Source organism: Penicillium mononematosum (genome assembly GCF_028829835.1).
Source record: "Penicillium mononematosum strain IBT 11891 chromosome Unknown utg000002l:1.0-8112719.0:1.0-8118358.0, whole genome shotgun sequence".
Classification (NCBI taxonomy): domain Eukaryota; kingdom Fungi; phylum Ascomycota; class Eurotiomycetes; order Eurotiales; family Aspergillaceae; genus Penicillium; species Penicillium mononematosum.
The window spans coordinates 6,743,919-6,761,942 of record NW_026643272.1 but is presented as its reverse complement, the minus strand read 5'-3'; the positions used below and the strand labels follow the sequence as shown (position 1 = coordinate 6,761,942).

The window sequence follows — 18,024 nt, the reverse complement described above, 5'->3', positions numbered from 1 at the left end:
GAAGCGCACGAAAGCTCCAAGACATCTTGCACTACAGAATTCCCCATAGGAACCAGCTCATCGATGCGTACCATCACTTCATCGCTATGGCACAACATGACATTTTCGATCTGACTGTTCCGCATTCTCAAGCCTGTGCGCCAGCCAGGATCCAACACGGAGACCGCTGCACTATCTTTTTACGTTTCTCACTTACTTTCTATTCTCCATACACCTACTATATACTCTTTTACCATACCCACCTAAGTCCAAACGCTAGTATGGAAAACCTAGGTGTCCATCCAGATCTTGGGCCAACACGGCACTCGACAACCCTGCCGATGTAGCAGCCGTGAAGCCCGAACCTCGCCAACCCCGGATGGCACATAGGCGAGATCGTCGTCTCCCCAAAGAAGCTCCGTCCGCCGTCCGACACCACTTTTAGCGTCGACTTCGAGACGTATGATTGGTCAAAGTTTACACCCGTACCGACACTGAACTGCGCGACCAAACGCCTACTCCTAGCCTTCCAGGGCTCAACCCTTCTTCTGACCCCGCCGACCAACATCCGCAGCTTCCACCCTGCTGTGGGCCCCGCGAAGACAAGCCTGGCAAACCTGCACCATCTTTGTAGGTCAGCTTGGTATATAAAGCGGCTTCGAAACCCATGCACGCTGGGCTTTTGACCATCGACGCGGGAGAAACGCACCTATATCACTTATGTGCAGAATGCAGAGCACGTACATGTTGGTGACGAGCACGGCCTACAAGGACGCTTCCAAAAGAGAGTTGGCCAGATTCTTAGCCACATTGCCCACCAGATCTATATAACAGACGCCTTTTGGAGCGATGCAGAAAAGAACTTCTGGCTCTAGGGCAGATGTTACTCGAGCGTCGACGGCTGTTGACAACCAGCCGCTGACCCGAGACGAGTATCTACAACAAAATGTAGCGACCCAGCCTATGTCCTTGAACTCCGACCGCGAGGCGTGGTCCCATCGACAGAGAAGGTACCCACCAAAGACCTACCAGACGAAGTCTAAACCGCTGAATCTACCCTCGTTGCTGAATTCCAGACACTTGATGTTCGCGTCAAGGTCACGTTATAACCGTTCCATCACGAAAGCGAACTCCTAGAGCTCGACGGGCGTGAGTTTACCTCCTGGACCGATACATATGCGCACTGTCAGGCCTACCACGCCCAACCCGATGATCGTTACGGCCGTGATGTCGACGAGACCCCAGAGGACCTGTTTGAGGTTTCGGCGCATGAGGAGGAGGACGAGCCGCCTCGTTCCAGGCAGGATTTAGCAGGGCGCGCAACAAACCGCGACCCTGCCACCCACCTCCAGGACCCGGACAAACTTGGAGAACGCGACGTCGACCGTGCGTACGACTGGACCCCGCATATGGACCGTAATATGGACCTGCACATTACCCCGGATTACTGGAAGGAGGCATATCCGCGGATCCTGCGCTACTTGAAGCCCGATCTAACGCTTCCCCTAGCACCTGCAGGCTAAGCAGCGCCAAGTCTTCGAAATACACTACCATTTCAACCGACCCTTCTCCAAACGTTCCTCCGGATACTGCTCTTAGCAACCCTTCTGAGGATCCTTCTATCCGTCCTATTACCGGTGCTCCGGCTCGTTCACTAGCTGATCCTCCAGCTGCTTCTCCAACTAAGTGAAGCGGTTCCTTGGGAAAGCAGTATAACACTTAGTTTTAAATTGGACTGTCTTATCTAAAAGCAGGGTACCTAATATAGAATCAACATCAGATATATCTGCAAGATCTTTAAGTGAACTCCTAAGATCTTCAAATGAATTTGTAGAACGACCATAGTCGTAGAAGCCGCAGAGATCACATGGGACCATAGAAGGAGAAGGTCCAGGTTCCCGAATCCGACCAGTTGCGTATCGAAGGGCATTTCTTGCCCGAAGTACTTGCATCCCTGCTCGGGGAGTGTATAGACGCTTCTCGTACCCGGCAAACGATCATGTGCGTGGTGATACCACCGCGAGCTATGAAGGCCTTCCACAACCAAGATTCTACTATTACGACTGCTCTGCTTGCGGTCAATGGATGTCCTATAGACTTCTGACATGGGCTAAGAACATTAGAATGAAGATATTTGGATTCTCTGCTTACTCTTTTTACACTTGGGCAAATTCCATGGAATAATTCTGTTAAAATTCACAAATACTACAAATCTTGATCAAATGTTTCTAGGCGTAGAATGACTATCACCTCAAAGGGCTACCTCGTAGAGGCATAATCAAGTATCTCAACCCGAATCCTAACCTCTCCCACTTCACCCTGAAACAAGAACCCAACATCCCTCGTTGAATCAACCAGCTCCACCTCCCTACGCACAAATCGGCTCTTATCAAGACCATCACCTGCTGTCTCAAGCCCAGAAGGAATATCAGGTCGAGCCTCGTCCTCACTATCCTCGTCCCATTCAACGTCCTCCTCGCCAACTTCTTTCTCCACCGGATCCCACTCATCCGTCTCCCAAACTAGCCGGAACCCAAACGCCGGTAACCCGAAGAGCCGCGACACCAGCGCCTTGACCTGGTACGTATCAAACGAGCCAGGGATCTCCTTGACTTGGCTCTTGGATTCGTCGTTTCCGAGCGGTAGACGGAACGCCATCTTGACGAGTCGCGCTGCTACGGACCGCGGGTGGATGACTCTCGCATCCGAGGAGCCCGATACAACTGCTCTTGTGATAGTCGGCTCGACGTATAGCTCGCACAACTCGCTATACCGCGGGTGCGTAGCGAGAATGACGGGTTCTTCTTCCACGGTCGTGGCGGAGAGTTCTTTGCCGATGAGGGATAGGTAGTACATCTCTGCGTTGGAGCGGTCTTGTGGTGAGATGGTGCTGTAGTTCAGGGTGGTGAGGGAGGGTGGGAAGCGGGATAGGGTTAGCATGAAGGCTTCGTCGACGGTCATTGGTTTGGAGGCTTCTGCGACAGATGGTGGGAGGGGTGGTTGGTCGAAGAGGGGGTTTGCGGTAATCCGGAGGGTGGTTAGACCTGGGAAGACCGTAGGGATTGTGTTTAGAATGGTCCAGGAGTGGATGTTGTTGCGGGATAGATCGAGGGAGCGGAGAGTTGGCGGGAATTGGAAGTCTATGGTTGTATCTGTGGTGTTTTGGTTCGCAGTGCTGATGCAGTTCCCACGAACGGAGAGGTGCTCCAATCTTGGAAGTGCGGCGAGATGTCGAAGAGCCAATATTGAGGTGAGCTCGTTGTGCTCGAGGGTTAATGTTGTGATAGTGCTAGGAAGTGGACAGGTTATCTCAGAGAGCTGGTTCGCAGATGCTGTGAGAGATGTCAAGTCAGGGAATCGACATGCAATGGCAGCAATCTATGTCCGAAGTTAGCTTTGCTCAAGATTATCTGTGATGGTTAGAGCGCATACTTCATCCCAGCTAAGAAGGGTCTCTTCTAAATGTAGCTCAGTGATCCCCTTGAAGGTCAGGTCATCCGCCAACGCTTGAAACCGGTTTCCGCTGTTCCCCAGTCAGCTCTACTATTGATGAGTTGACCAAGCTTGACACTTACTTCAACTTCAGCCGTTTCAAGTGCTTAAGCTGATTGCAAATATCCCAAACATCCCGCCATCGACTCAACAAGCTTCGACTGAGATCAAGTTCCGTGATCTTGGGGCAAGTCTCACCAATCTTCTGTGCTGCCTCATTATGTGAGACTCGATCCTGGTCGTAGGATGCAAGGACCCCAACAATCCGTAAGCCATCAAGCAAGACAATGCGTAACTCTTGGAGCTCGGCGAGCTGTTTCCGAATTTTGTCGAAGCCAACTTCTTCAACAACCTTGCCGCTGATTTCAATTGCCTTGTCTCGAACTGTTGCTCCACTGCCCGATGTATTGCTGGTAAGGCTGTTCTCGGATTCAGAAGCATACTTTTCCCGTAGGGCTTCTAGGAAGCTTAAAGGCTGGTCTGAAGGCCTGGAGGGGCGAACAAAAGACCCCGCCGTGGGATGTTTGCTTTTGCCTGAAGCCAGATTAGCAATAATCCAAATTTATAAGTGAGATATTCTTACAGGAGAAGTATCTGACGCCTTTATGCTCTCCAGAGTGCTTGCCTCGACTTGCATCGTCCCATTCGACTCCTAACCAGTCGCCGCTGGTCCCTTGGACAGTGCCCACATAACGAATAGTACATAAGTGACCATCAAATGACCGTCGTTGGCCTACAATTGGGACACTCATAGCTCAAGCCAGACCTAACAGGTCAATCGTTCGAGTGTTTTGGTGAGAGCTACTTTGTACTGTGATCCATGATATCGTCCAAACAGCCAGCTTATATAATCAATAGCTGGGCCCGCGGGCAGACCTGACCTTAATGGTTGAAGACCAGGCACATTCCTTGTAATACTAGACAGAACACCGCATATATAGTATGTGGAGCTCAGTCCAGCTAGCGATCCTTTTTGGGAGGTTTCTTACAAAAACAAGCTGATGAGGAGATATATTTTTGCATACACAATAAAGCTGTATCTCTACTAGGAAGGCGGTCGATGCTGATAATATAGCCGAACACTTTAAGAGGTCACAAAATGAGTTCCTTACATTTGGAAACAAAAGCTAAGACGGTATTATAATGACTGAAGAACCTTGAAATAAGACCATAACTAGATAATTTTGTCATAACGTATGAAGAGCTAGATATGGACTATGCACCAACCTTGGAAGGCTACAGCCATAGTAATAATTGCCGTAGTTGATGGTTCTATATTAACTACGATAGGAAGGCGGTCACTACGCTGTAGATACCGCCTTTGCAAAACACCTTATCGTGAACTCCACCAACTTTCTTCAAGTTACAGCACCGACAAGATGGATTACCAGGTACGTACACACTGACATAGTGCATTGTCACACTTCATCTAGAAGCAGACAAAGCTAACACATTCCCCAGAACCGAGCAGGCTCCAAATTCGGCGGCGGCGGTGTCGCCTCCAAATCCGCCACCAATGCCGACCGTCGCGAGCGGCTGCGCAAGCTCGCCATGGAAACAATCGACATTGAAAAAGACCCCTACATCTTCAAGAACCACCTGGGCACATTCGAGTGCCGACTCTGTCTGACAGTACACCAGAACGACGGCTCATACCTCGCCCACACGCAGGGACGCAAGCACCAAACGAACCTCGCCCGACGAGCGGCGCGCGAGGCGCGCGAAGGCAAGACCCAGGATGGAACTATGCCCGGCGTTGCAGGCGTTCAGGTCAAGAAGCAGCTGATCAAGATCGGCCGGCCCGGATACAAAATCACCAAGATTTTGGACCCTCTGACTCGCCAGCAGGGCTTGCTGTTCCAGCTGCAGTTCCAGGAGATCACGCCCGGTGTTACGCCCCGTGTGCGCTTCATGTCAGCTTTCGAGCAGCAGGTTGAGACGCCCGATAATAAGTACCAGTACTTGGTTGTTGCTGCGGAGCCTTACCAGACTTGTGCGTTTAAGCTGCAGGCTAGGGAAATTGATCGCCGGGATGAACGCTACTGGACTTGGTTTGATGAGGATAGCAAGGAGTTCTGGATTCAGGTTATGTTTAAGACTGAGCGGGAGGAAATCTTCAGTGGTGTGCCTGGTCTAGCGCCCATGCAGGCCTAAAATTTTGATTGTGATTCCCCTTAAGTTTTCTAATGTGATGCCCCTATTGCTCATTTATCTGTCTTGTTCTGCTTTTCTTCCAGACATGCATCGAAAAATGGCGGGATTAGGATAGGCGTTTTTGGGGTTATTGCTATTTAGTTTTTATCTGATTCTTCAGCGACTCGCTTTCAACATGCCGACCACAGTACTTTGAATGTTTCTTACCTAGGTATAGTCCTGTTATTACTCAGTCATAGCATTGCTCAGCCCTGGAGGTGGACAACTAGTCAAGTCATTACTTGTGGCCGAGGCACTAACATGCGCACTCTTCTCTGTTTTACGGCCTCAAAGCGCATTCGACTGTGAATCCGACGAGTGTATGAAGATCGTGTATTGTGACAAGGGCGGATACAGTCAGAAAAGACAAGTGCATTTTAAATTTTTTTTTAGGGTAATATCTTGACTATCCTAAAATCAGCTGGGTCTCTCCGAAGAGACCAGTAGTGTGTGTATCGTCTTGAGAAGGATGCAAGGCGTTAGATACGTATGTATCAACAAGTGAAACCGAAGATGGGTCATGATTTGTGAAAATAACATCGCGCTGATATGCTCAATGATAATGTGTACGAGGTGAAAACAAAACCGAGTCTTTTTCTGACCGACAAAAGAAAACCATTGAGAAACAAAGGATGCAAGCCCTGCTTGCTTCCATTACCCCCAAGAATCGATCAGTCTCGGGACACAACAAACCTAACTGGTTTGGAAGGCATTGAAGGCCTTATAGGTGTAGCCGATGAATGGCAAACTCATCTCGGCTTCCTGCGAGTCCGGCATGGCACGGGCCTGGGCGCGGTGGATCGCGCTGGTATCCTCCTGGGGAATTTCATCAATGGGGAAGTACGACACATCAATGTTCGAGCTGAGGCGCGGCTCGAAGGGAGCACGGATGCCGCGAAGTTGGTCCCAAACGACACCCCTGAAGAAGGGGTGGTTTTTGATCTGTGTCGCGCCTCCGTGCTGACCACCTTCGCTACCAATACGGTGATCCGGGTCACACAAGAAACTAGACAATTCAGTTAGTGGGTGATCCTTTTAGGTTTTGAATAGACACATAAGAACTTACCTTCGGATCAGCGCCTCAGAGTCACGCGAAAGAACCAGTTCGTCAGGGAAGTACAAGCACTCCCTCCAGTTGACGATTTTCCGGTATGTATCATTCGTGTCTTCAGCACAGAATGGAGGCCAACCCACGAGACATTCGAACATGATAGCACCGACAGACCACCAATCGCAGAGATAAGTGTAGCCTTGGCCATTGAAAATCTCAGGAGCAATATAATCAGGAGTACCAACAGTCGAATAGGCCATGGCACGACGGGACTTTCGCCAGGTGTTGATCTGACCACGGTTGGATACTGTCAGATTAATGGCATCATTGAAGTATCCAGAATTGCGGTTCCGATCCTTGGAAGTAGAGTTCTTGAGGAGGTTCTGGTAGTAAGCGTTGTCATGGGTCTTCTTGCCTCCGGTTGACAGACCGAAGTCAGTGAGCTTGACGTGTCCACCGCGGTCAAGCAAGATGTTGTCAGGTTTTATATCACTGCCAAAGAAAGATTCATTAGTATGGGATGTCTTTTATGCTGGCATATGCACCTTATTCCTCATTAGAGAGAGGGGAGAGGGAAAATGCACAGGCCAATGTCCTCGCAATCAAAAACCAAATATCACTTACCGATGGAGGAAACCAAGCTTGTGTACGGCCTCAATTGCCATCACAACCTCAGCCATATAGAACCGTGTGATATCTTCAGAGAAGATCTCGTACTTGATCAACATGGTCATCAAATCACCACCGGGCAAAAACTCCATCAGCAGGTAAAGGTACGCAGCATCCTGGAACGATGCGTGAAGCTTCACAAGCCAAGGATTATCCTTCGAATCCGCCAGAATATCACGCTCGGCACGGACGTGAGCTAATTGATCCTTCTTGAACATTTCGGTCTTGATCAACGACTTGAGGGCGTAAATCTTGCCATCAGTCTTGCGCTGCACGAGCTTGACCTCACCGAAAGCACCCTTTCCGATAATCTTGATGGTCTGGAAATTCGCCGGTGTCTCCTTTGTGCGCAGGAACCGAAGGAAGTCGGACTCTCTCTTGGCAATCCCGTCGGCATCCTGGCGCTTCTTTTCGACGGGGATACTGGGCTCACGGATTGTCTTGTCAAGTTCCGCCGATCTGTAAGGGCGAACATAATAGGCGTAAGCCACAAGCCCAGAACAAGATTTCAGGGCTTCCATTTGGGACATGGATACTTACCGCATGTTACGGTCACGGGCCCGTTCGATATTCTCGTGGAAGAACACAGTCACCAGCTCCTTTGCTGCCTTGCCTCGCTTGTGCACATTCTCGGAGTACCGATCCGGGAAGCGTTGCAACTCTTCGTTCTCGGGGATTGGACGAGGGCTGCGGGCACGGGGGGGATCAAATGTGATGCTTGGGCCTGTGTTTGAGCGGGGGAGCCACCGGCGGTGCGAGGCCGCTGGGCTGGAGAAGCCGCGCGATTATTGAAAAACCCTGCACGGTTCGCGTTGAGGTCCTGGTTGGAAAATTGCTGGATCAAACCGTTGGTGCCGTCAGGGTAGCCGGGGCGTGCTTGGTAGGCGGGCTGGGGCGATTGCAACGCTTGCTGTTGCGCGTACTGCTGCTGTTGCTGCTGTTGGACATACTGCGGCTGTACCTGTTGGGGTGGGTAATGGTTGGGCATAAAATAACCCGGGGCGTAAGCTGGATTGGAGGGGTCGACGTAGTCCTGGGCCCCCTGAGTCTGGTAGATGGGCTGGGGGAAGGCGGAGGGGGTAGTGGGATAGGCGCGGTTATTGGCGTTGTAGTTACGGTCATAGCCGTAATTCATGTTGTTGCGATTGTTATTGTTGGGATCCATCTTGACTCGAACTCCCAAGGGACTTTTCAAGGTAGATGGAGGGGTGAAGAAAGTTGGGAGGGAGAGAGTTGAGGACTAGGGCGGGGAGTTCAAAGAAGCGGTGGCTCAGGAGGCAATCTAGCCCCAGCGTGACTGGTTGACTATTGTTTACATGTTACATGTTCACACCACTCGACTGATCTGAAACAACTCTGTGTGTTCCCAATGTTTGTGATACTCTTCTTTTTGTCTAATGATTTGCTAAACCCAGGCAGCTAAACAGTTCGAGGGAGGGAATTGCTAGTGTGCTAATGGGCTAATATCGATATTGAGAACTGATTTTACATGCATATTCTGCACGTACTATCCAGTAGATCACAGATCTCCAGGCCAGCCCTCGAAGATCACTGGAATCCAGAGCATTGCGTACGGAGTACAGCCCTGGCGGTTTTCTGCAACTTGGCTTCCTCTTTCCCATTTCGTCCTCGGCTCTTGCCGCTTTTACCAGAGCCCCTGAGTGTGTTACATAACATGGTCACGTGAGTAGCTCAGTCAGCGTAAGTGGTCCCGTGGACAAACCCAGCCCTACCTGGCGATCAACTCATAGTTTTTGATCTGTAAGTCTGTACAATAGGCTTTATGTCTTATAGGTACAGCTTGGAACCTATCTGAATTCAGAATCTGCAACTCAAGTGGCCCTATATCCCCTCACCACGTGCAGTCACCACCATACTGTGTACACCATGCCATCTGAACCGGTGCAAGGTTGATTCCCGGCAACACCATCCTCTCTCTAGATCAGACAATCTCACAGCTGCATCAACCTGGCTCCTATTTTGGCCACTTGGAGTTTGACGCCCAGACCACATTTTCTCCCGCGGCACTCGATCGTGGCCAGACCATCGTATCCAAGTTTGATGGGTCACTCTGTTCGCTAAAGATATGGATCTCTCCTCCGATGACCAATGCAGCCTGTTCAGCAGACAGAGAACAGGTTGGATCATACTCCCACACCACACGCCAGTTGTTAATCGGCGAACAGAAGTCAGCGTACAGGTAGATGGCTGGAATGTCGGCGTCTTCGAAATTGAACCATTTCCCGTGACCACAGGCGAGGTACTACATAGTGTTAGAGATTAGGAAAAGATTTGCATGGACAGTTCACTAACCCAGTTGTCGGTATCTCCGAAGAGAGCTTTGTGCCCTTGCGCGGTTACCTTGCCGAGGGCTGAACTACCATCCCAGGTCTGAACTATGACATCTTTCCCTAGGGTGATATTCCATGTGAGAAGCAACTCCTGCCAAACAATTGGTACAAGGCCTGCTTTCCTGACCAAGCGATGACTGTGGTCGATGAACTTTTGAAGCAAAGGGGCGATGACTGCGATGTCCTTAGAGTTGACGGCGTCATCCAGAAGGTAGTCGCTACTTTCAATCTCGTCTCCGCCGTATGCCGAATATGGGGAGAGTCTGGGCAGCACATCATCGAACAGTTTGATGACAAAGTCGTATACTGGCGTGGAGTTGAGCTTGAGTTGTCCGCAAGGGGGCTCCGAGCAATAATCATGCCATGACTGTTGACGGAATGCGGTGATGAGCTCAGGATATGCGAACCCAATGGATGTTGTGTGGCCAGGAATATCTATCTCGATGATAACTTCAATACCACGATAGATTCCGTAGATCTGGATATCTTCGATATCTTGAGGCGTGTAGGATAGTCCGGACTGATATGCGCCTTTTTGGGATATTTCTGGTAGTGCGGGGACATCTAACGGCCAAGATTGTGAATCGGTCATATGGATGTGGAAACGGTTGAATTTGTTCCAGGAGAGCGCACCAATCGTCCGGAGGATGTGCTCTTTGGGATACCAGTTTCTGGAAACGTCCAAGTCCAACCCTCGATGGCTGAACTTTGGCCAATCACTGATGCTGATGGGGGCAAGATTGGAATACACGCCAGTGCAATTGACCGAGTGCGAATAGAATAATTGCGTGGAGAGCGCGGAGAACACCAGTAGACGATACTGCGGAGATGGTTGCTGCACCATTGGTCCCAATTGTTAAGTTATAGGTCTCATCAACTGAGTCTGCGAGGGGCTTAAATGTTGATTTGCTGTCTTCTGTCGTCTGTGTGATCTGGAGTTTCCGTATGTACGTTTTTGAATGGCCAGCGCGGGGTTCGAATCGATCCAGCTCATTGCGTGGGTGGAACTTCCAAGGAACAATACTACTCTTGAATATAGACTCTCGAGCCCTCTGCACGGCGGCCGTGACAATCTCCAAGCTTGAGATCTTTTTTTAAAAAAAGTTTTAGCCTGCGGAAGCTGTGGTTAAACACCATTGTTAGCTGCTTGGTAAAAGAACAAAAGAGCTTCATTGTATATACCTACATCATGCCCATTGTATGAAACCTGAAGGTCCTCTGCAATCCAAACAGTAGAACTTCCGTTGGTGAAAGATTGAGGAGCAGGCCACAAGGCCGCCACATGACCGACAAAGGAGAGAATGGCAAAGACCTCATATCTATCGGAATGCGTGGAAAGTGACGATTCTACTACAGGCTGCAAATGCAGGATTTATATGTAAGTCCAACACTAGTTAGTATCACCCAAGAGACATTTAAGCGATGTCGTGATGCAGCAGGATTGCAGATTGTCCAAGGTTACAGTTGTTAATACCAGAAGATTTAGTTCGCTACTAACCTCCTACGAATCATGTCGTGCTTTTTGGCATTCCTGTTGTTCTCTTACGGAACTCTGTAGTATAGAACGATAAACACAGGCAAAGTGCGCTAACCCCTTTAGTTATGGGGCAGTCACTAGCTTAAACTTACGTGTAAAGTTAAATATAATTCGTCAGTTCGTCTACTCGGTAGTTTCGATATAGTGACGCAACATTATCGATCTTGCCCAGCCAACATCAGTCATGGTGTGGAACTCGTCGGTAATACTAAAAGTCGAAGAGAGGTCAGCTTATGGAATATAGAACATGGTATTAGCCTTCTAACCCCGTACCTGGGCGCAGCGGTAGCGACAATATTGGTGTCAAGTCCACCCAGGATAAGCAAGGCCGTCATGGTGAGGATGATAAGCCAGAACTTTAAGCCAGTGGAGTATTCTTTGGTTTCTCCAGTTGCCCCAACTGAGCGAGTTTTAGTTTCCGTGGTATTCTGTGAACTTGGATCATGGCCTTCTCCCGCCTTGATGCCATCATTCGCTTTGCTGCCATCGACCGCCATACCATCCTCCCGAGGCCATGCAGTTGGATATCGTTGCCCCGGGAGCTTGTCACCATTTGTATTGCCATATTAATGCCGAGAAGGTAAGAGACAGTTGCTGTTTAGAAATTGATGACATTTGTTCGATGATGTGATTACCTAGTCCACCTGATGTGATAGCAATAGAAGAAGGTCTCACTTGTCCCTGTTCAGAACCACGTTACATCGTCGCTTTTGCGGTCCTTAAAGCTGGGCCGCCTGAGCCAGTCGGGTCACTTCTCATCAAAGCCAGTGGATGGCATGCAGGGATTATGAGAGGGCCAAGTGTTTCAGAGATTCTACAATTGGACGATCACAAGTTCAGAGCTGGCAGCTACGACAGCGTGCGTACGCTTTCAGCTTTGCACCCAGTGGCTATTTTCTCTCCTTTGTGGTCTCTTTATTATGAGTTAATCTTCTACTTAGTACACAGGGTTTGAGGCTCCCTTGGAATCATGAAAGAGGCGGCAAACATGGTCGACTATCTTTTTTTTCCCATCAGCAAAGGCAAAACATTGTCCGATAAAGTATTGCAACCTGTCCCCATATATCCTGAAGTGCACCCGCCTGGATTTGGTTAAGAATTAGCAGAGAGAAGGATACGCACTGCTCTACTAGTAAATATCGCCGCTAAACTACTTTGGGGTACGTCTACCGCCCAGTTGGCCGCAATTCTCAACTTATGGGCGACGCTTACTATGTCACTTGTGATCCCCTGTTGTCCACCTGAACAAGCCGTACCGAAGCCTAAATGCAGGAGTGTATATCGGAGTGATCAATGATAACAACCAATATAAGCAGGATATCTATATATATATATAATCCGCACGGAGTACTCCGTACTGCCAACTGTATTCCAGGAAGGGAAGTTTTAAGGAGTGGGTCCGTGGAATCAGACCCACTTGTTAATCTATACTTGGGTACTTTGCTCGGATCATTACCACTGATTATATCCTAATCACCGGTGTTGTCTATCAGAAGACAGTTGGGTGATGTATAGCCTAGCAAAGGATCTGATCCTAATGCAAGCAGGTTGTTGCTACAAGACAGGAAAGCCAACAAAACATCTTGACGTGCGATCCAACTCTATAATGATCTTCTTATTCCCATTTCTTCATCAAAGTATTGCCCTCAATCTCCTCCGCAAAATTGACAAGATGAGTCGAGTGGCACCAAGGCTTAATGGATTCCTCCTTCCGAATAGTACGGGCGAAGAACTCACTCCAGAGCAGGCGGGGATGGGCCTTGACAACTTCTTCCCGAGTTGCGGGATGAACCATGTTCTCAAAATTCCTCACATGTGGATGAATGCTGGTATTGTCATAGGTCGTAGCTAACTGGATCAACTGACCAATGTAAGTGATGGTGCCGTCAACTCCCATATCCTCGTGGCGGATGATCGCTTCGGCGACGGCTTCGGCTTGATCGGAAGTTGCACCGAAGCCCTTCGAAACTTGCAACGCCTTGATACCGCCATATATATCGAAAGACATCCGAGTCGCAGTCAGGTTCTCTTCAGCAGTACCCAAATCGTGCAACAAGGTAGTCAAGGCCCAAGTGCTGGGGCTAAGTTTGGCGAAGATGTCCGGAAAATGCAGCTTGGTGATTGCCATGCCTGGATAGGAGTGAGTATAGTGTCTTGGTATATTTCAGTTTTCATTATAGTACACACCATAGTAGTAAACTCTCATTGAGTGGTTAAGAGTCTCGGGATGAAGGACCCGTTTCACGTAGTCTAGTGTCTTCGCGACTGCAGAATCATCATATGGAAACGGGATCTGATCAAGCGAAAGTGGTTCAGGTTCATTGATCAAACGTTGTTCATTGAAGATAGCGCCAGCGTTAGCTGGTACGCTGGTCCAGCCATTAAGAGCGGTCTCGTCTTGACACATTTTTGCTTGAGGATGGAAATAAACGAAGTGGATTGGAAGAGTTGCAAGGTCTATCAATCTCTTATAGATGATTACCTGTGGACTGGAAGCCAAATTCAATCGAAGTATAAATTAAGCGATGCAATTTCAAGGAACAAGCGAGACAAGCCAGGATTTCCGGGAATATTTGAAGCCAAATGTCGTTGGACCTCCGAAATAGGAAGTTGCATTACGTGGGGCGATTAGGGCAACCTTATCGTGTACCTGTGTACGGAGTACCAACGGAACACCCTTATACACCCAACTCAAGTAAACATCCTAAATAGGATGCATGGAGGAGACACTAATCTTACATGTCTCTCTCAATTATCATATTACTGATAAGAAATTGGATCAATGGAAATAACAATGAGTAATACGAGAATGGATAACGTCCACGGGTGGAGTGTGGTGAGTAACTATAAAAGCATCTCATTTGCGTGCCGAGACTAATCTGTTGACTCTTTTGCTATATCGGCGTGAAACAATTGAAGTGACCATATAGCTATATCACACCAATGGCATCTACAAAGTTCAACATTCCTCTGTATCCCACATGGGACGACCATGTTGCCTATCTATTCAGTCGGCCGTTCTGGATAGTCGATTCAGACCCTGAGGCTGTTGGTCGACATTGGATTTCGCAAATGCACGACTATAGCCCTTCCGCTCCCAGACATCTCCACTTGGACCTCTCTTCCCTGGAGTCTGTCAAATCCAATGTTGTGACCATTTATCAACACCTCCGCTCCCGTTCCATGCCAATCACCAAGAACCCAAATCACTTCTGGCCGGAAGAAGCTTTGGAGATAATGCGTCTATGGGCAAACCAAGGCTTTCGGAAATCCACCGAAGATTCTCTTAGACACCAGGAAGTGATCCCGGAAGCGAAGGATTCTAAGATGCAGTTGAGGATTAGGAAGGATGTTCTTCTCTTGTCGGAAGAAGAGATTCAAGTCTATCGGGAGAAGTTGGACGATATCCTGAAAGTTCGATCATTAAACAGCCCATGGCAGGAGCTCGGGCTGCTTCGTATGTCTTGAAAGTTGAAGTTTCCCAGACAGGTGCAGGTACTAACCAATGCCCCAGATGCCGAATGGTGCCTCCACTACCAAGAAGCCTTTGTGTTTTGGCACCGCGCATACTTGAAATACGTGGAGGAACTGATTGATTTCCCTATCCCCTACTGGAATGGATTTGCTGCAGAATCCAGTGACCCCTCTTCTTCCGACGCTGGTATACCCTCGATCTTCTTGGATGAGTTTTACATTCACTCCAGTGGTGAGAAACGGAAGAATCCGTTGAAATATGCTTTCTCCTTGAACGGTACCAACAAGTCCGGCACATCTCCATATGTGGAGCGTTACCAGGAGCTGGTTGATGGTCGAAGCAACCCCAAGTGGAGCGAAAAAGTTGGCATGTTCGCTCTATACCATCGACAAATTGCGAATGCGTTGAGTCAGAAGGAATTCTCCCTCCAACAAGGACATGGTTATCCATGGGGCAATATTCCTGATTTCTCAGAGAATCAACCAGACAGTCTTTATCCCACAAGTGCGCGTCAGTATTTTGATGGACTATTTGAACAAGTGCATGATAATTACCATGGGTGGATCGGGCCGGATATGGTTCGTTGCTTCATTTCCCAGCGAAGAAAGTACTAACCCTTAATAGGCTGATAACTCCTATACTGCCTTCGACCCTATATTCCTCAGTTACCATGCAAACATGGATCGCATTGCAGAAATCTACCTCCGCACTGGTCACGGACGCCATTTCTCGTCCAACTTCCCTCTTCGTCCCTTCGTGGATAACGCATCCGCTCTCGCATATGATGAGCCGCGGGAGTATCGGTATACCACCTTGGGGGACATGGCAAAGCCCACTCAGGCGATGCGGTACTTGTACGGCTCGCCGAAATCACCTGATTTTTTCTTCATTTCTGAGGATCTTCGGAGCGCAGCCGTTTCAACTGGTGGGATGGCCGTATCCATGTCAGCAGAGAAACAAATGAACGGGCTAAAACCAGAAACTGAACTCGGAGTTTATCGGCCAGGGCATACACCTTATGTTGTCTTCTGCGGCATATCCTGCCTACAAGAGACCTATGTGATTGACGTTTTCATTTCCCAGGCCTGCAATCTTGAGCCTGTACCGAAAAATGGGGATTACATTGGACGGGTGACAAGGCTTGGGATGGGTAAGGGAAGAGGCGAAAGGAGTGGAATTCGCAATCCCCAAAGATGCCAAAAGACACCTATAACGAGGATTTTGGATGCCACGGATTTTGCAGAAGATCTACACCAAAAAGGCATCATACAGACAGTCACTGAGCTCCATACAGGAAGGCGCGTCGATGAAAGTGAATGGAGAAAAATGCCCGGCTTCGAGGGTAAAATCATATGGCTTTCAAAGGGAGTGAACTAGTGTACATTTTTGGTTGGAACTGCAGTTCAAAATAAAATAGCTTAAGCTTGAATTCATTGGGCTTACCCTAGATTCCAATGTTGTACATGTACCAAAAGCTTACGGGTGCAGAGGAAAAGGTAAAATGAGTGTAATTTGTAAAAAGCAGCAAAATGCTCAGCTATTTAACAAGTGTGTGCCTTATAATGTCAAGGTCCAGCTGGATACAGATAATAAATGGCGGGAATGACACGGGGAGAGCGTAATTCCAGCTGACAGAATATCATCTTGCCATTTCTCATCACGACACTAGCAGACTCCCGCATCGCACTGGTTTCCTCGAATAACGCTGTATCCGTTCTGAACAACCACCCGGATTCCACCATTTGTTTCACCCGAAATTGCATTCGCAGTCTGGTATTGCTCTGCATCCATGGCCATACTCTCCACAATCGAGATAAGTTCGCCTTTGGAGATGCAGCCACCAGTGTTCGCGCCCAAATACGCTGTGTATGCCGTGGTGAACAGACAGGCGCCACTATCACCAGGGTCTGCACAAAAGATCCCGCAGGCATAGAAGTTTGCCAGTCCTTGTGTGGCAGATCCGGTCGTGTAGCAACCAGTGTAGTCCGGCGCATTGACGCAGAACTGGTCATGCGAATTCACGTTCAGCCCGTTGAGAATTTGGCTGAATCCATTCTGGCTGACGCCACCGCTGCCAGCGTCGCAAGTGCAGACGTCGGTGGCACCTGCTGAAGATAGCAGTCCTAGGAAGAGCGCAGATTTCAGATAGGTCGAGATGGCGGGCATTTTGATCCTTAGCTTAGGGTTGCTTAGGGATTTGTTGAATGCTTGTAGAAAAAGGGCCCGAAGATCAAAGTAGTTGAAGGATGGATATGTATTCTTTGTTTTCCTTGGAGGAGAACTTGAGGAGGTGATTGACGAACATGGGGGATGGATAAGTGGTCTTTTATAGTCCTCGAGAGTGGCCCTAATTTCTCTTTTGAACGGCCAAGTTCCTCGGAATTAAGGCTCGGTGACCGGTAGGACGCACCTAAAGGAATGAACGCTCTTCAGATAAGATTCAATCGTTTCTATTCAAGACTCGAGGTTTACGTCGAACACTTCCCCTTTGGGTGAATGCTTCGACCCTGTGGCGCTTGCTCCACATGTCGACCCAGTTTACTAATTTACGAATGTCTCGGTTACTTCTCCGGTGGCCCCGGGCACCCGTGAGCTTAGCTCAATCCTACTCCGTAAGGTCGCTGCGAGGTTGCCATTTGCGTCTTTGCTTTCCAATATACGATGTTAGAATATCCCCTATTACTCAATACTTGAGATTGGTGTCGATCACTTCCCATTTAGGTAGGTAAATGCTTCGACATTATAAAAGTTTGCCCCAGGTATTAGTGAAGATCCGTTCTCGTATACCTATTTACCAAATATGTCTCGGTTATTTCTCTAGTGGCATCCGCGAGCTTACATCAATCTTAGTCCGCAAAGTCCCTGCGAGGTTACCATTTCCGTCTGCCCTTGCTTTCCACCGTACGATGTTGAGGTATCCCGACATCAGTCCGCAGGTCCACCTACCTAGGTAGCCCTGGAGGTACACTTGAGTTTTGTCAGCAGAACTCCAAGCACTTTTCTGCGATACTCTCGGCCCTTTCCGTTGCACGCATCTCACGTGGGGGAAATACACCGAGAGAGGCGCCTACAAAATATCGCGCACGTAAATGATCTCAGACGTTGTCCAGTTTGAGGATCAACCGGCCCATTATAGGAGAGATAGGATGACCAAACCCCAAGGTTATCTGGGACAGATGAAGAATCTACGGCCGAAGTATATACCCGTGGACTCGATCATATCAAACCCCTGACTCGTCATGCATCGGGTCCAGTGGACGGTGCTGGAGGTGCTATT

The 18,024-nt window shown here is 48.8% G+C and overlaps 8 protein-coding genes across 8 annotated transcripts; 3 read left to right on the top strand and 5 right to left on the bottom strand.

Moving 5' to 3' along the window:
• Positions 1-828: 828 nt before the first annotated feature.
• Positions 829-1,502, top strand: N7519_004356 (uncharacterized protein; the record flags this gene model as incomplete). The annotated part of the gene is made up of 2 exons (XM_057291132.1): positions 829-989; positions 1,106-1,502. The coding sequence occupies 2 exons, from the start codon at positions 829-831 to the stop codon at positions 1,500-1,502; spliced, it is 558 nt and encodes a 185-aa protein (XP_057152334.1).
• A 736-nt stretch (positions 1,503-2,238) lies between these two features.
• N7519_004355 (uncharacterized protein) lies at positions 2,239-4,223 on the bottom strand (the record flags this gene model as incomplete). The annotated part of the gene is made up of 4 exons (XM_057291131.1): positions 2,239-3,357; positions 3,412-3,502; positions 3,555-4,005; positions 4,055-4,223. The coding sequence occupies 4 exons, from the start codon at positions 4,221-4,223 to the stop codon at positions 2,239-2,241; spliced, it is 1,830 nt and encodes a 609-aa protein (XP_057152333.1).
• Positions 4,224-4,850: 627 nt separating this feature from the next.
• Positions 4,851-5,625, top strand: N7519_004354 (spliceosome assembly protein PRP11; the record flags this gene model as incomplete). The annotated part of the gene is made up of 2 exons (XM_057291130.1): positions 4,851-4,862; positions 4,933-5,625. 2 exons carry the CDS (start codon positions 4,851-4,853, stop codon positions 5,623-5,625), a joined length of 705 nt encoding a protein of 234 aa, XP_057152332.1.
• A 732-nt stretch (positions 5,626-6,357) lies between these two features.
• N7519_004353 (serine/threonine protein kinase CBK1) lies at positions 6,358-8,549 on the bottom strand (the record flags this gene model as incomplete). The annotated part of the gene is made up of 5 exons (XM_057291129.1): positions 6,358-6,670; positions 6,731-7,207; positions 7,340-7,843; positions 7,925-8,108; positions 8,132-8,549. 5 exons carry the CDS (start codon positions 8,547-8,549, stop codon positions 6,358-6,360), a joined length of 1,896 nt encoding a protein of 631 aa, XP_057152331.1.
• An 810-nt stretch (positions 8,550-9,359) lies between these two features.
• N7519_004352 (uncharacterized protein) lies at positions 9,360-10,579 on the bottom strand (the record flags this gene model as incomplete). The annotated part of the gene is made up of 2 exons (XM_057291128.1): positions 9,360-9,647; positions 9,698-10,579. The coding sequence occupies 2 exons, from the start codon at positions 10,577-10,579 to the stop codon at positions 9,360-9,362; spliced, it is 1,170 nt and encodes a 389-aa protein (XP_057152330.1).
• A 2,308-nt stretch (positions 10,580-12,887) lies between these two features.
• N7519_004351 (uncharacterized protein) lies at positions 12,888-13,679 on the bottom strand (the record flags this gene model as incomplete). Its single annotated transcript, XM_057291127.1, has 2 exons — positions 12,888-13,402; positions 13,460-13,679. 2 exons carry the CDS (start codon positions 13,677-13,679, stop codon positions 12,888-12,890), a joined length of 735 nt encoding a protein of 244 aa, XP_057152329.1.
• A 536-nt stretch (positions 13,680-14,215) lies between these two features.
• On the top strand, positions 14,216-16,124 carry N7519_004350 (uncharacterized protein; the record flags this gene model as incomplete). The annotated part of the gene is made up of 3 exons (XM_057291126.1): positions 14,216-14,729; positions 14,787-15,325; positions 15,372-16,124. The coding sequence occupies 3 exons, from the start codon at positions 14,216-14,218 to the stop codon at positions 16,122-16,124; spliced, it is 1,806 nt and encodes a 601-aa protein (XP_057152328.1).
• Positions 16,125-16,412: 288 nt separating this feature from the next.
• On the bottom strand, positions 16,413-16,913 carry N7519_004349 (uncharacterized protein; the record flags this gene model as incomplete). The annotated part of the gene is made up of 1 exon (XM_057291125.1): positions 16,413-16,913. The coding sequence occupies one exon, from the start codon at positions 16,911-16,913 to the stop codon at positions 16,413-16,415; it is 501 nt and encodes a 166-aa protein (XP_057152327.1).
• Between the last annotated feature and the right edge of the window lie 1,111 nt (positions 16,914-18,024).